At 43.2% G+C, this 17,941-nt stretch overlaps 1 protein-coding gene across 2 annotated transcripts in view; it reads right to left on the reverse strand.

Annotated features, from left to right (window-relative positions):
- LOC140732008 (ras association domain-containing protein 8-like) overlaps positions 1-17,941 on the reverse strand; it is a 116,851-nt gene that overhangs the window by 42,262 nt on the left and 56,648 nt on the right. For both annotated transcript variants that reach the window (XM_073054076.1, XM_073054075.1), the window contains exon 3: positions 15,304-16,208. In XM_073054076.1, coding sequence (XP_072910177.1) covers positions 15,304-16,208 — 905 coding nt within the window. The remainder of the gene's footprint in view (positions 1-15,303; positions 16,209-17,941) is intronic.

The raw sequence follows: 17,941 nt of genomic DNA on the forward strand, positions 1-17,941 counted from the left end.
TGTATTCTGGTTTCTTCCCCTCTTCCTTTCCAGTTCTGATGAAGCGTCTTGGTCAAAATGTTGACTGTTTATCCATGTTGCTGCCTGATCTGGTGAGATCCTCCAGCATTTTGTGAGTGTTGCTTCACAGAGGGGAGGCTGATTGCTGTGATGTACAGAACTGCATCAATAACCTTCTGCAGTTTCTTGTGCAGAGCAGTTGCCATACCAAGCAGCCATGCACAAAGACAGAAGTGTTTCTATGATGCATCAATGAGAATTGGTAAGGTTTGATGAGAATATGCCAATTTGTTTAGCCTCCTGAAGAAACTGGCGAGCTTTCTTGGGTGTGACATCAATGTGATGGGACCAGGACAGGTTTTTGACTAAGTTCACATCTCTTAAAGCTCTCAACTCTCAACCCCAGCACTGATGATGTAAACGGGAGCCTGGGCAATGCCCTCCCTTTCTGAAGTCAATGATCAGCTTGTTTGTTTGGTTGACATTGAGGGAAAGGTTGTTGTCATGACACCATGTCACTAAGCTGCCTATCTTCTTCCTGTACCCCAACTCTTTGTTATTTGAGATGCAGCCTGCTAAGGTGGTATCATCTGCTGGGGTGGGCAAAGCCTCTCATCACCAGAATGAAAGCAGGATAGCAGGTGGGGTAGGTAAAATGTTGCATCAGAAATATTCTAGATGATTGGTGCAGGATGGTAGCCTGGCAGTTAGTGCAACATTGTTTACAGCCTCAATGACTTAAGTTCAAGGCTCCCAATGCCACATAGGTTTCCTCGGGCTGCTCTGGTTTCTTCCCACCTTCCAAAGAGGTATGGGTTGATAGATTAAACAGCCACATGGGTATAATTGGGCAGTGTAGGCTCACTGGGCCAGGAGGACCTGTTAACGTACTGTATCTCTAAATAAATAAAATAAAGGACTACTAAAGGAGCAGACAGTTAGAAATTTAGAAATTTAAGAGAATTGTTATTGAAGTGTGTAAGTTTTAGAAGGATTCACTAGGAGCAGATGTGGGGAAATTGTTCCGTTTATGGGAATTGCTATGACACAACCTCTGGGCTTTCGCAAAATGTGTAATAGCCAAAATATATGTATTTCGGTAACATAAGGAACAAAGCATTCGGTTAGCACACAGCAAGCTCTCACAAATGATTAACAAAGTATAAATGTTGATCAGCATAGCAACCACATTCCCTGCTCTTCCTGGAGATACATAGGATTGGTTGCCTTAATCTAGGTCAGGAGTTCCCAACCTTTTTAACAGCATGGCCCACTACTATTAACCAAGAGGTCCTTGGACCCCTGATCAAAGTGGAGGGGCGGAGATACATTTCTACTAAAAGGAGGTGTAAGGTGTTCCTTCCCTCCAGTAGCCTGCAGGTCACCCTTGGGCAAGGTGCAGCATCTGTTTAGCCCCATTGAGGGCCATGTGAGGCCATGGGAGATTTTTTTTTGTTTTTCTTATTTCATCACTTATGGGATGTGGACGTCGCCAGCTAAGCCAGCATTTACTGCCCATCCCTAGTTGCCCTTGAGAAGGTAGTGATGAGCTACCTTCTTGATGGTGGATGGTCAAATGAGCAGCTGGTGCATATCACAGTCTTGGTTATGTGACCACCACACTGCGCAGACAATGGCTGGGGTCACCCATCTTGTAAAGATACTGCCCAGAAGAAGGCAATGGCAAAAAATGCTGAAAACTATCATGGTGATGGAAAGACCGCGATCGCCTATGTCATATGTCATATGACGCGGCATATAATAGTGATGCTGAATCTAATTTAGAACACAGACTTTCTTTTTACACCCTCAGGAGGGCAACACTTCATTTCTTGTCTCATGGTGGGGTTTGTATTGACAAGGTTGTGACAGGAATGACAGTGCTCCCACTGAGGGTCATGGAAATGTGGGACTCTCTCCATGGGGCTGTGAATGGAAGGGAAACTTGGAAATTTCAGACTGAAAAAGAATGATAACCTCAAGAGGTATAGAACAGAGAGGGTAAATTGTGTAAGATCAAATGGAATCTCTTTCAATGATGGAATCTGCTCAAGAGGCTGAATGGTAAACTCCAGTCCCTATGTCAATACTGGCCTCACTGGATTAGATTTTACAACAAAATTCAGACTTTTCACTGGCTTTGGAATCTTTCTTATGCTGAAAGCCCCTGGAGTCAATCATGATTTGCCAAGTATTTCCAAAGTCGGTGGGAATACAGTCAGCTTTTCCAGCAGACTAAACCAAACAATAGGTTACTTCACACTAGATGATTTTCTTTCCCATAGGTATCAGAATCCTGTCTCCCTAAAAGGGCACTTCAAGTGAGTCTGGAGAGTTTACTCTGGGGTAGGGGTTCCCAACCTTGCGTCCACAGACCCTCCAGTGAATGGTAGGGGTCTGTGGCATAAAAAGGATTGGGAGCCCCTGGTCTAGTGGCTGTCAGCTACTATGGGAGAATTGTGAACTGGCATTCTATTATTCAAGCATTCTCTGAGTTGTATAACACCAGCCAGGTGCCTAGCCTTTTGACGTTGAGCAGCACCACCACAGCACATACAACTGGCTGAACTCATACTGTGAAATATTTATAATCATTAGCACATGGGTGATGATGTCACCACAGAGCTTTTAAAGGTAGTAATTTATTTAGTATTGGCATATTTGTTTTACTGAGTTGGCATTATATGTAGTACTGTGCAAAAAATCTTAGGCACTCTAGCTGTATAAACACATGCCTAAGATTATTGCACAGTACTATAATTCAGACTCAATGATAGAATCCTCCAATGGGTCGTCATTGCAATGACCTTCTGCCTCCAGCTACTCTCAGTCAAATGACAGTTCTCCCAGTTTCAATATTTTCACAAATATAAAGCAAAAGGATCCAAACATATAAACTTTGAAAAATAATTTGTCCACTTGAGTTTTATTTTTTGAGTTGCAGTTAGCAGTATCTAGGAGATCGATCCTCATTCCTGAAGAGGTGATGTCTTGGACCCTGTAAACAAGCAGGTGGGGGGTGGTGGTGTCAGAAGTCTTTTTTTTACACGGAGAGTGGTGGGTGCAAGGAACACCCTGCTGGGGTTGGTGGTAGATACAGCTACATTAGGGGTGATTTTTAGGCACGTGGATGATAGAAAAATGAAGGGCAATGCAGGAAGGGAGGATTGGATTGATCTTAGAGTAGTCGACTTTCTTGGGCCTAGCCTCATATTACGATGACTCAGTCATACCATCATCAGCTTAAGCATCCTCTCCCCGAATTCTCTTTCTGATCTATCTCATGTTATTCTTTTCAGGCACTTTTTAAAACCACCGTTCCTCAGACTTTGTTCTCTGGCTTAATATCCCCTTCCTTGACTTGATTGGTCAACTTCTGATTATCGTCATGTGAAGCGCCTCAGGGATAATGGGTAACGGAGATCAGACAAGAAAGCAGCTGCATTTATTCACTGAATGGTGGAAGTGTCTCAAGGACTGAGGCTCCTTTTCTAGTTATCCTACAGTATTAAATGAGTTATATTAAACGGCAATTGTCTGTATTATTTGAACACAGTGAGGATGCAGAGAGAAGCAAGACCATGGTGCAGGTCTGACCTCAGCAATAGTGGGAGGTATTCAATGCAGCTCATCTTCGCTTTCCACCTCCTCCCAGGCAGATGGAAGTGTCTGAGATGCACAGGGTTTCGGCACTGCCCACTGGTGCTGGACTTACTGCTGAGCTCAGCAGCAGAGCAAAGGCACTCTGAGGAGGGACACAAGCTACAATTCATTGAGTCAGAGTTGTATAGTGTAGGAAATGGCTCTTCAGCTCGTTGAGTTTGACAGACTCTAACTACCTCCAATCCTGCACTAACCCCATTTTATTCTCCCTATATTCTCATCACTATTCACTTACACACGAGTTGTACGAGACAGTTAACCCGTACACCTTTGGGATGTGTCGGAAAATTGGAGGCCCTGGAGGAAACTCACATTATCAGAGGGAGCACCAGAAGACTGTGCTGGTCAGGGTTGAGGATGGACTGCTGGATCTCTGAGGCTAAGTATGTCGTTGTGCTATTCAGTGTCAGAAACCACCAGGGCTGGTTTATGGACAGTAATGCCACAAATTCCTACCTGGTTCTCTGCACTCTGGGTGAAAATAATTTTATCCCGTCTTACTTTACTTTCATGTAAGCTGTCAGAGGTTTTCAGGGCACCTTGGGGCAGCCTATGAAGAAGTGCCATTGAAGGCTTACTTGCTGTTGGGAGCCCCCTTGATGCCACAGGAAGACTTTAGTGGCCACTTGTTTGGCCATCTGTAATCATTCTGGGCTAACAGTCATTGCAGTAGCCAATACAGTCACTTCAATGGAGCAGACAATCTAGAGTGTCAAAATAAGAGAGTTTAGAGGAGTACTGATGGTAGAACAGAGAGGGACTAGAAAATGTACACGGACCTTATCTGAATTCGGAATGATTGCATTTAATCTTAGGCTAAGTCCACACTATACTGGATAAATCCGTAACCAAAGCTTTTTCTCATCGTTTTTACCCTCCGTCCACACTAAAATGGCCTTTTCATCCCCTGAAACTGGAACTTTACAGAAACGCTCTCCAAAGTGTGTAATTTTGAAACCGGATCAGTGTGGACGGGGTAACTGGGGAAATCTGAAAACGCTGTCAGACGGCAGCGCGCTATTTCATTGTTTTCTTGAACGCAACCTAACAATTTCAGAACAGACAGCAATGAGACTGAAGCCAGAAGAGTTAGAAAAGTACTCGCCAAATACTTTGACCCTTAACTTACCAAATAAATAAGTATACTCACTTTGCCGTTTTCTGCCCTTGCTCGTATGAAGGTGGTTTACCTATTTATGCAAGTACTTCTCTGACAATAGATGTGTAACAGCCTAATGTAACATTGTTTGGAAATACAAGATAACACTGATGCAGACATGTTTTATACATTTAACAAGGGGCTTTATTTATGCAACAGAGTTAGTCAGTTTTTCAATGCTTGTCGTCAGCCGGGTCAATCTGGCCGTGAACTCCCAGTCGGTTGCCTCCACACGCTCCAGTATTTATTTATTTTAGTTTTAAGTCCTCCTGCATGAGAGTCAACAGCTGTCCATCGTTTGGCAATTTCCTTTTAAGTTTCTCTGGTCTGTAACTGCACAAACGCGCACTTTCACAGCGAGATTGGACACCAAACATGTCGCTTGTTTTCTGTAGATGTGTCCTCTGCATGCCCAGTAGGAGGAGCTTCACCCAAATACCCGTTTTAATGTGGATGGAGGTATTTTCAAAAACACTTGGTGTGGACGCCTATCATTTTTACGCGAAACTGGCGTTTTCAAAATTATCCGGTCTAGTGTGGATGTAGCCTTAGACCGGATAATTTTGAAAACACGGGTTTCGCGTAAAAACAATAGGTGTCCACACTGCGCTTTTAAAAATACCTCTGTCCACATTGAAACAGAGAGTTCGGCGAATCTCCTCCTACTGAGCATGCGCAGGACACATCTACCGAAAACAAGCGACATGTTTGGTGTTGAATCTCACTGTGAAAGTGTGTATTTGTGTAGTTACAGACTAGAAAAACTTTAAACGACGGACAATTGTTGGCTCTCATGCAGGAGAACTTAAAAGTTAAAAAAACACAAATATTGGAGTGTATGGAAGCAACCGACAGGGAGTTCATGGACAGATTGACCCGGCTGACGACGAACATTGAAAAACTGACTAACTGTTGCATTAATAAAGTGCCTTGTTAAATGTATAGAACATGTCTGCATCAGTGTTATCTTGTATTTCCATACAATGTTACATTAGGCTGTTACACATCTATTGTCAGAGAAGTACTTGCATAAATAGGTAAACCACCTTCATACGAGCAAGGACAGAAAACAGGGCAAAGTGAGTATACTTATTTATTCCGTAAGTTATGAGTCAAAGTATTTGGTGAGTACATTTCTAACTCTTCTGGCATCAGTCTCGTTGCCATCTGTTCTGAAATTGTTAGGTTGCGTTCAAGAAAACAATGAAATGGTGCGCTGCCGTCTGACAGCGTTTTCAGATTTCCCCAGTTACCCCATCCATACTGATCCGGCCAATCCAGCGTTTTCAAAATTACACACTTTGGAGAGCGTTTCTGAAAAAATCCAGTTTCGGGGGACAGAAACACTGTTTTAGTGTGGACAGAGGGTAAAAACGAAGAGAAAAGGCTTTGGTTACGGATTTATCCGGTGTAGTGTGGACGCAGCCTGAGTGTTGCACAGAAATTGTTCATTATGTATATAATAAGGGTCTGATTACATTATCATTTAACTGACTGTGAAAATGGCCCTGAATGCAATCTTCACATCTGTGAATAGGGCCATTAGCCTAATGAGAACCTAAGCACAACATCTCAGACCTAATCAGCTGAGTACTTTAATCGCCTTTTAAAATCGCACATTGGATTTAAAACTTCTACCCATTACAATATATAAATACATCGTACTAAAGCATCTGATATCATGGGGTAATCACGGGCCTGTTACAGGGCTCCTCATAAAATGGGAGAAACCTTTCAATGGCACCCTTTAATCTGAAAGGCAGTGTGCAGTGAGCGACCAGTGCTGCTGTTTGATTTATTCTGTCTTGGAGTGGCAGATAATTGACATTATTGCAGAAGGGAAAAGGGTACTGGGATCTACTGGATAGTGAGTCCATTTAATCCCCAGATGGGGAAGGCAGACCAAGATTTCGGAATGGCTGTGTGTCGGCAGAACTGGCTGGAGACACTGAGAAAGCTGAGTGAGATTGTTTATCACATTTGTTTCCACTGAATTAGAGTCCTGATGAAGAGTCTCGGTCCAAAACATCAACTCTTTATTCCTTTCCTTGGAGGCCGCCTGACCTGCTGCGTTTCTTCAGTATTTTGTGTGTGTTACTCTTGAAAAGAAGTAATTATATGTTTGTGTACTCTCCTCTGAGGATAACAAGACATCACAAAGCTCACAGCCAACGATTCACACTTGAGGAGTAGAATCTGTCCTAACATTAGCAAGCGCAACCAGTTTGCACACAGCAGGTCACCGACTATGAAAGTGACTGGTTAATTTGTTTTTGAAAGAAGTTTGGACACAGCTCCACACTATTCTCTCAGCTCCTGCTCAGAGAAGCCAAATTTAGATTTTTAATTCGCCTCAATAAACAGATGGACAACTGTGCACATTTCTTTGGAACAAGGCTGTCTGACCATACCCTTGTGTTACAGAGAGATGGTCTTTCTAGAAAACAGTCTTTAATATGACTTTCTGTAATGCAAAGCCACATCAACTGTGCATTCTTCAAAAAGCATGAATTAAAATGAGACTGTGATTATTTATTTACATTTCTCTACACATGAATACACAAAGTGAATTTTATCCTGTATCACAAACTTTTGGTAGTGATTTTTGTAATCCAGACAGCTATAACAAGGGGATCACGTATATTGCAATTCCCCTTGGTGCTGCAGTGGAGTACCATCATCTAAATGGTAGTCAGTAAGATAATCGCTAACTTACAGCTTTCTGACAGGACAGATTGTGGTTCCATCTGTGGCCCACATGCACTTATTCCAGAAAGGCAGCACTGAGAGAAAATTAATCAAGGGCCCCATTTTTTCTCAACGCCGTTAGTAAGTTGAGTAAAAATAACACATGCTGATGAAAAGTGGTAATGGCTCTTCCTAGTTCAAAATCACTGAAAGCAGGTGATCAAGTCATTGCTTTAATGCCATTGATGAGAATTTGCTGTGCAAACATTGACTATCAGATTTCTTACAATGTAGCAATGATAGCAATCTAGTAGTTTCTTAGTGGCACAATCTTCTGAGATTGCTTGAGGCCCTTTCTTTTATCTTTCCTATTCATCATCATCATTATATGCTGTGTCATATGATGTTTGCAATCATGCAATCATGACTATGATTGTTCTGGGCAAACTTTTCTATGGAAGTGGTTTGCCATTCCCTTCTTCTGGGCAGTGTCTTTACAAGATGGGTGACCCCAGTCATTATCAATACTCTTCAGAAACTGTCTGCCTGACGTCAATGGTTGCATAACCAGGACTTCTGAGAAACACCAGCTGCTCATACGACCATCCACCACCTGCTCCCATAGCTTCACATGACCCTGATCAGGGGGCTAAGCAGGTGTTACACCTTGCCCAAGGGTGACCTGCAGGCTAGCGGAAGGAAGAAGTACCTTACACCTCCTCTGGTAGAGACGTATCTCCACCCACCACTCATAACTTTCCTATGACCCTGTGCAACGAGGTTGGTCAAGCTTTGGCATAAACTCGATGGAACAATTGTCTTCCTACAACATTGTAAGAAACATGAGGATCTTGGCAAGTAATCAATGAAGACACAACACGATGATGACAAAAGATCATAGAACATATTGGTGCTGAATAAGATGGGTCTATTGTATTTTTAGCAAGTAAACCAGGTTCTGTTTTTACAATCCGTGTTAAAGTGGGCATTATGGGAAATTGATGTATGTGCCATATTATATGAAAGCATCACTTTAAGCCAGATGCTCCCAACCCCTGGCTTACAGATCCCTTGCTTAAAGGTATTGGTCCATTGGACAAAAAAGGTTGGGAACCCCTGCTTTAAACCAAAACAATGTTTAGATTTTCAGGAGAGTTTTAAATCAGTTAAGTATTACTAAAGCACAAGAACTGGACTGTGTTAAATGGCAGGGGCTGACATTCCCTGGACATTGCTTAAGTGTCAACTTAGCTCAGTTTCACTTCTGCGGTGAAAAGAAGTGGGTTTTTTTCATCCTGCTCCAAGACTCCTGGGTGTTTCAGGATGTCTGTCCTGTGTAGTACTGTGAAACAAGCTTAGTGGCAGAGGCCTAGAAGCTTGGCTGCATTTTCTGAGGGTAAATGTCAGTGTTATGTTGCCCACTATGAAGGCAAATGACGAATACAAATCTGCAAAACAGGCCCACACAGTAGCTGTAGACGGCTGAGAAACCGTTAAGGCTAATCAATGCAATTGGTGGAAAGCCAAGCCGATTTTGAAGGCCGTTGCCAGGTGTAACTAAAAGTTTTAGTACATTTTAAATTATGGACTTAAAACTACCATTCATATCTACTTAAGGATACTCTTTTTTAAAACTCATTTTCCCCAATTCTGATGAAGGATCTTTATTCTGACAGTCTTACAGTTTGTTTTCTTTCGTGGCTTGCTGAGATTTTATAGCAATTTTGATTTACATTTTGAAATATACTTACCTGGATATTCATTTAACTTCACATTAGAGGAATGCAAGACACCACTAATTTTTCACCCATCTTTGTCCCCAAGTGTAGCCCCTCTCAGTTACTATTTTCACCCCATCACCCCATCTTCTCACTAACCCTCATCCATAAATATTTTCCAGCCAGATTGTAGATCTTCAGCTACTTGTGGTGTTGAGCTATCCCCAGTCTTCAAACACTCTTCACTGAGTGAACTGTCCCACTCCATGGTTCAGCACTTCTCTACACCGCCCCCCCCCACCCCGAATCTATCACTCATCCACATACCAGGGGCAGCTTACAGTGGCCAACTGAACAATGGATGCTGCCTGTGACAATGGGAGAATATCGTGCCTTTCAGGAAAGAGAATTGTCATTGGAATCTCCTGAAATGGCAGATGTGGCCTTGGGATAATGTTCCATTCAAGAAAATGAGGTCCAGGAATCTGGATGCACACATATTTGAGTGCAGGGACGGAAAAGCTTGGCACCAGTGTGTCGCGGTATATTTGCCCATCCCGTCTCCTCCAACATCCACACAGATCATTCCCACTTGAGTGGGAATACCAGCCAACATTCTTTTCCCTGAGCCAAGGTCACTTCTAGCACGCTGGCTTGGCTCAGCAAACTCAGGACATCACTCCTGGAAACCAGGTAGGCTCACTTATGCTCTGATGATTAAAATATTGGGGGAATCAGGGGATATAAGATTGGTGCAGGCAAGTGTCAACGGGTTAAATAACCAAATCTGATCTCCATAAATAACAGAACTAGTGATATTTCTGATTCTTCTGCTTTATGATAAAGTATCCAATATAGTAATAATATGGCAGACATTTCCATAAACTAAATTCAATGTGTTTTAGGTACATGGTATACAAAGGGACAAAAATTAGCTATGTTCTCGCAAACTGACTCCCACTATTTAAAAAGATAATCGGCCTATCTGATTATAATTTCATTTCTGCATTCCCATCTCCCCCGATAGCCCAGTTGAGAAATGAAATCTTGCTTTAAAGATTTTAAAGATTAACTTCATTTGTCACAAGTACATCAAAACATACTGTGAAATGTGTCATTTGCATCGAAGGCGTGAAAGAGAGGAAGGCAGAAAGGGAGAAGGTAAATCAGGGAAGGTAGTGCACCCGTGGCTGACAAGGGAAATTAGGGATAGTATCAAGTCCAAAGAAGAAACATATAAATTAGCAAAAAAAAAGCGGCACACCTGAGGACTGGGAGAAATTCAGAGACCAGCAGAGGAGGAGAAAGGGCTTAATTAGGAAAGGGAAAAAAGATTATGAGAGAAAGCTAGCAGGGAACATAAAAACTGACTGTAAAAGCTTTTATAGATACGTGAAAAGAAAAAGATTGGTCAAGACAAATGTAGGTCCTTTACAGTCAGAAACAGGTGAATTGATCATAGGGAACAAAGACATGGCAGACCAATTGAATAACTACTTTGGTTCTGTCTTCACTAAGGAGGACATAAATAATCTTCTTGAAATAGTAGGGGACCGAGGGTCTAGTGAGATGGAGGAACTGAGGGAAATACATGTTAGTAGGGAAGTGGTGTTAGGTAAATTGAAGGGATTAAAGGCAGATAAATCCCCAGGGACAGATGGTCTGCATCCCAGAGTGCTTAAGGAAGTAGCCCAAGAAATAGTGGATGCATTAGTGATAATTTTTCAAAACTCCTCAGATTCTGGATTAGTTCCTGAGGATTGGAGGGTGACTAATGTAACCCCACTTTTTAAAAAAGGATGGAGAGAAAAACCGGGGAATTATAGACAGGTTAGTCTGACATCGGTGGTGGGGAAAATGCTCGAGTCGGTTATCAAAGATGTGATAACAGCACTTTTGGAAAGAGGTGAAATCATCGGACAAAGTCAGCATGAATTTGTGAAAGGAAAATCATGTCTGACGAATCTTATAGAATTTTTTGAAGATGTAACTAGAGTGGATAGGGGAGAGCCAGTGGATGTGATATATTTAGATTTTCAAAAGGCTTTTGACAAGGTCCCACACAGGAGATTAATGTGCAAACTTAAAGCATGCGGTATTGGGGGTATGGTATTGATGTGGATGGAGAATTGGTTGGCAGACAGGAAGCAAAGAGTGGGAGTAAACGGGACCTTTTCAGAATGGCAGGCAGTGACAAGTGGGGTACCGCAAGGCTCAGTGCTGGGACCCCAGTTGTTTACAATATATATTAATGATTTAGACGAGGGAATTAAATGCAGCATCTCCAAGTTTGCGGATGACACGAAGCTGGGAGGTGGTGTTAACTGTGAGGAGGATGCTAAGAGGATGCAGGGTGACTTGGATAGGTTAGGTGAGTGGGCAAATTCATGGCAGATGCAATTTAATGTGGATAAATATGAGGTTATCCACTTTGGTTGCAAGAACAGGAAAACAGATTATTATCTGAACGGTAGCCGATTAGGAAAAGGGGAGGTGCAATGAGACCTGGGTGTCATTGTACACCAGTCATTGAAGGTGGGCATGCAGGTACAGCAGGCGGTGAAAAAGGCAAATGGTATGTCGGCATTCATAGCAAAAGGATTTGAGTACAGGAGCAGGGAGGTTCTACTGCAGTTGTACAAGGCCTTGGTGAGACGGCACCTAGAGTCTTGTGTGCAGTTTTGGTCCCTAATCTGAGGAAAGACATTCTTGCCATAGAGGAAGTACAAAGAAGGTTCACCAGATTGATTCTTGGGATGGCAGGACTTTCATATGAAGAAAGACTGGATCGACTAGGCTTATACTCACTGGAATTTAGAAGACTGAGGAGGGATCTTATTGAAATGTATAAAATTCTAAAGGGATTGGACAGGCTAGATGTAGGAAGATTGTTTCCAATGTTGGGGAAGCCCAGAACGAGGGGTCACAGTTTAAGGATAAAGGGGAAGCCTTTTAGGACCGAGATGAGGAAAAACTTCTTCACACAGAGAGTGGTGAATCTGTGGAATTCTCTGCCACAGGAAACAGTTGAGGCCAGTTCATTGGCTATATTTAAGAGGAAGTTAGATATGGCCCTTGTAGCTAAAGGGATCAGGGGGTATAGAGAGAAAGCAGGTACAGGGTTCGGAGTTGGATGATCAGGCATGATCATACTGAATGGCGGTGCAGCCTCGAAGGGCCGAATGGCCTACTCCTGCACCTATTTTCTATGTTTCTATGTAAAGGCTTCCACTTTGGGAAATGATCTTGTAAGATGCAAGGTGTGTTCAGTGCTTGGTGTCACTACCCCACCATACACAATCAGGAGACTGCTACAGAAAGAACAAGCAACCTGTGGAATGGCCTGCACATGCCTAGACTGGAGCAGTTTCCATAACAGCAGTGAAGGCTGTGGGGATGGTGGCACCACCTTTAGATCACCTGTGTACAGAACCCACCTCCCAATTTTTCTTACATCGCTGGAGGATCCAATCTAAGCAAAAAAGTTTCATGAACTTTTAAATTGTGAATGGAAAAGAACTGATGATTTGATGACTTAAAAAATAAAGAAACACTGCTTTATTAGCACATAAAGGGAACTTTACAAAACTGTTGTCATAAACAAACTTTAAAAGCAATACAGACTGCTGAAAAATCATTGGTTGACATTATACAAACTCATAATTACTATGGAATAATTGTGCATCGATCTGAAGTACATAGATTCAGCTGTGAACCACCCCCCACCCGAATGGGCATTAATTATTGTGTCTAGGGTATGAAATGAAAAGGCCCAGTGCTTACATTTAACCCTCAACCAACCTACAACTTCCAAAGCACCTTATCCAGAGCTCAGAAGAAAGTTCATTACAATGCTCAAGTCTGGGCTATTCATTCATTGAGGGAACGTATCCAGAACAATCAAACTTATTTGCAAGATGCTAACAATGCTATCAAAATCATCTGTCTGTTATTGCATTAGATAGTTAGACTACAGAAGGATAACTGTGGAGCCTATTCTCATTGGACTTTGCCTGTAGAAGTGTAGCAAGGTCTAATTGCCCAGAAGGAGCAGCATGGCTGTAGCCTCAGTCGCCAATAACCCTGTGTTGTTTGTTCTAAACTGGGGGAGAGTTGTGGCCATTCCTGGGCCAAGGAGGAGTGGATGGGAATCAAACAATAACTGGTTCCGTCCCAAAAACACTTGTAGGCATCAGGACTGAATTGGTTTGAATTTGCTGCACAATCACGGGTCCTGAGGGTTTTAAAGTCATACACCATGGAAACAGGCCTTTGGCCCACAAAGTCCATTCTCATTTTGACCAAGTCTACACTAATCCCATTTTATTCTCCCCACATTCCCATCTTCGCCCCAGATTCTGCCCCTCACTTACAAACTAGGGGCAATTTGCAGTGGCAGTCTATCAACCTGAACATCTTAGGATCTGGGAGGGAACTGGAGCACCCAACAGAGTGCTGCAGAGATCGGTGCTGGGTCCATTGTTGTTTGTTATCTCTATCAACAATCTGGGTGATAACATGGTTAACTGGATCGGCAAATTTGCAGTTGACAGCAAGATTGGGGGTATAGTGGACAGCGAGGAAGACTATCAGAGCTTGCAGCGGGATCTGGACCAGATGGAAAAATGGCAGATTGAATTTAATGCAGATAGTTGCGAGGTTTTTTGCACTTTGGGAGGACCAACCAGGGTAAGTCTTACACAGTGAGCAGTAGTGCATGTAGGAGTGTAGTGGAACAAAGGAATCACGGAATACAAGTCCATAATTCATTGACAGTAGTGTCACAGGTAGACAGGGTTATAAAGAAAGCTTTTGGCACATTGGCCTTCCTAGATGTAAGTATTGAGTACAGGAGCTGTGATGTTATGTTGAAGTTTTATAAGATGTTCAAGTATTGTGTGTAGTTTTGGTCTCCTACCTACAGGAAAGATGTAAGATTGAAAGAGTGCAGAGAAAATTTACAATGATGTTGCTGGGACTGGAGGACATGAGTTTTAAGGAAAGATTGAATAAGGTTGGAACTTTATTCCTAGAATGTAGAAGGTTGAGAAGAGATTTGATAGAGGAATACAAAATTATGAGGGGTATAGACAAGGTAAATGCAAGCAGGCTTTTTCCACTGAGGTTGGATTGGACTACAATCAGAGGTCATGCGTTAAGGATGAAAGGTGAAATATTTAAGGGGAACATGAGAGGAAACTTTTCATATTACCCTTAAGGTGGTGAGAGTGTGAAACGAGCTGCCAGTGCAAGTGACGGATGTAATTTTGATTTCAACGTTTAAGGGAAGTTCAGATAGGTACATGGATGAGGATGGGTCTGTGAGGCTATGATCCAGGTACAGTTAAACTGGGACCTTGCAGTTTAGATGGATCGGCATGGACGAGGTGGGCCAAGGGACCTGCTCTTGTGCTGTACTCTATGTCTCTAACCGAAGGAAACCCGTGGATCCAAGCCTTCACAAGACTGACCCATCCCAAATTTCCCTGACAGTTGTATCTCGGTACATGACGATCCAGTCACTGACTGCATAAATATCATGATCAGTTTCCAAACCACTTGTGTCAAGTGTCTCCTTGCTCTGTGCTGTTCCAATAGAGGTCAGCTGATATCTACACATCTTCACCTTGTGTTTCCAGAGCCAACTGCTTGTCAGTTTCAATACATTCGGTGAACGTAGTTTGGTAACTAACATAATTATCTTTTCATTCTTAAACTTTTTATTGTGTTTATTACTGATTGCTAAAAACATTAGAATATTGTAGGGCATATTTCTGCTGACTTAGGGATGATACTGTGTGCAAAGGAGAGGACCATATTGGTAATGTTTATTATCTGCAGGAATTCCATGCCTTAGAGATAACAAGGACTTGACAACTATGAGCGTGTACACATCTTTAGGAGATACAGGCACTTTTAGCATACGACAGTGTGCAGCATTATAGGGAGAACACTGCCTGGATACAACACTGATATGAAAGTCCAACCAGAAGAAATCCCTGACAGAGCTCTTTAGTGTTTTGCTACAAACACAGAAAGTCACTGGCACTGCCCCACAGCCTTCCACAGACTGACCTGAATTTCATCTTCCACCTTCCCAATGGCCGTCTCCACCAGCCTCATGTCCTCCTCCAGCTGTTCAGCCTCATGGGACTTTGCGGTTATCTCCTCTTTCAGTTTCTGAACCTTGTCCCTGAGGTCAGGGCAGGATTTAGCCCGCTGCTGTTCCCTCTGGCGCTGGGCCACCTCAGCACTGGCCTCCAGGCTCTGGGCTTTCAGCAGGAAGTCCCTGAGTTTCTCCTCACACTCTGCCAGCTTCTTCTTCATTTCCTCCAGCTGCTCCTTCAGCTCTTCCCCATGAAGCTCCTCAGCTTTCAGTTCATTCTCCCAGTACTCCACCTCCTCAGCCTCTGCACTCCTCTGCTCTACCACTTCCTGGAGCCTGTGAATCTCCTTGCTGACCTCGGGCTGGCTGTCCTCCACCAGATGTCTGATCTCCATCTCAGTAGCCTCAAGGTCAGCTTGGAGGCTCTGCAGCTTCTCCTCTTGATGGTGGAGCAGATCATTCAAGTCTTCTCCCGCGGACTGAGTGATACCGGAGGCTCCTTTCTCAGTGTCTGTCTCTTTGACCTTGGCTTTGGCTTCCTTGCTCTTTCCAAAGGACTCCAGCCACTCTCGAGCTCCTTCGGCAAAGTTCAGGGACTTCCTCTTGGCCTCTTTCAAGTGGCTGCTTCGGTCACCTTTATTCCTCAGCTTTGCCAGTGGTGGGAGACTCTGGCGACGGACGTTCCTCTCAGGCCGTTGGATCTTCTCTGGATCAGGCTGGAGGCCAAGGGAGGGGCCAGTGCGGTTGAGAATCAGCTGGACATCCTTGGCTTGCTGGCCCCACTTGCTCAGGGACAGCAAGAGCTTTTCATCCGGGGTCAAATGCCTTTCAACATCTTTCCACTTCTCCTTCAATATGTAGCGCCCAGTGCGACCTGAAAAGAAGAGTGGGAAAGTGTTGCTACAAGACGATAGTGGGATATCTCTATCAGATCATAGTGGGACACCCCTAGAAGCCAGCTGGTTATCCCTACCAAAGGTCAGTGAGATGTTTTGCCATGCAAGATGTCTTCACCAGGATAGAGGGATGTCACCCAGCAGAAGGCAGTGGGATTGCCCCCACAAGGGTACATTGGGATGTCCCTCAACTGAGGACGGTGGGATGCCCCCTCAGCAATGGATGGTGAAATGTCCCCCACAAAAGGATGGCGGGATGACCCTCTCCTGAGACTGGTGGCATGTCCCTCCCAAAGGCTGACCCTTCCAAAAGAGAAGAAGGGAAGTGCACTGTTACACACACAAAAACTTCATTAATCCGCACACTCAGGACTCTGATTGTGCTGGTCTAACGGATTTTTTTGAGCTGTTGGGTGTAATTCCAATTCACATTCCAACCCACCTTACTTTTTTTAGGTGTTAAATAGTAGAATAATAATTTTTCCGGCAAATCTGGGAAGTGTCAGTAGAGCGCAGTGAACATATCCAGGTGATTTTCAGGAGAGAGCGGGAACTGAACCCCAGTAAGCCAGTCGCTGAATTATCAGAATTTTTGAACAATTGAATTGTGAATTTTTGGAATTTTACTGCATCTTTTGTGATGACCCAATGTGGTTTATGGAAAGGGAAGTATTTTTCAAGTATGCTTTACTTTTAACATTACATTTTCTTGTAATGCAAGGCCACAGAAACTGCGATGCGATAAATGTCCATTCATCTGTTGATATGATTTTGGCGGGGGGCGGGGGGTGAACGTTGACCAAGATGAAATAGAAACCTATGCTGCCCTTCCTCAGAAAGATGCCATGGGAGTGATTAAAGGTGGCTGGGATCTTGTTCAAATTTCAGAGTACAGCTTTTCGTCAGTACTCTACTGCAACCGTCAGCATCTATCAGGTCTCTGAGGTGAATAAATACAGGGAAAACCGGAAACGCTGAGCAGGTCAGGCCACACCTGTAAGAACACAAACAGAGCTAATGTTTCAGGTCAAAGATTCTTCAGCAGAATTCAACGTTCTCATCAGGCAGAATAGTCCATCATGGGTCAATACCCGCCCCAACCCTCCATTGAGCACATGGACCACTGTCATGGGAAAGCAGCAACCATCATCGAGCTCCCATCACCCAGAACATGCTGTCTTCTTGCTGTTTCCATCAATAAGAAGGTACAGGAGTCTCAGGACTCACACCACCAGGTTCAGGAGCAGTTATTAACCTTCAGCCTTCAGGCTCCTGAACTAAAAGGGATAACTTCACTTGCCCCATCCTTGAAATGTTGCCACAGCCTATGGACTCATTTTCAAGGACTCTTCATCTCATGTTCTCGGTATCTATTGCTTATTAATTAATTGATTGATTGATTGATTGATTATTTCTTTATTTTTGTATTTACACAGTTTATTGTCTTTTGCACACTGGTTGAATGTCCAAGTTGGTGTGGTCTTTCATTGATTTTGTTATAGTTTTTATTCAATGGATTTACTGCGTATGCCCACAAGAAAACAAATCTTAGGGTTGTATTTGGTGACATATACATGTAATTTGATAATACATTTACTTTGAACTGTTCTGATGAAGAAGTGTCTTTGCCCTAAAGCATTAATTCTGTTTCTCTTCCGAACAATGTGCCTGACCTGCTGAGTGTTTCCAGCATTTTCCAATTTTATTTTAT

This window comes from Hemitrygon akajei, chromosome 8 (assembly GCF_048418815.1).
Source record: "Hemitrygon akajei chromosome 8, sHemAka1.3, whole genome shotgun sequence".
NCBI lineage: Eukaryota > Metazoa > Chordata > Chondrichthyes > Myliobatiformes > Dasyatidae > Hemitrygon > Hemitrygon akajei.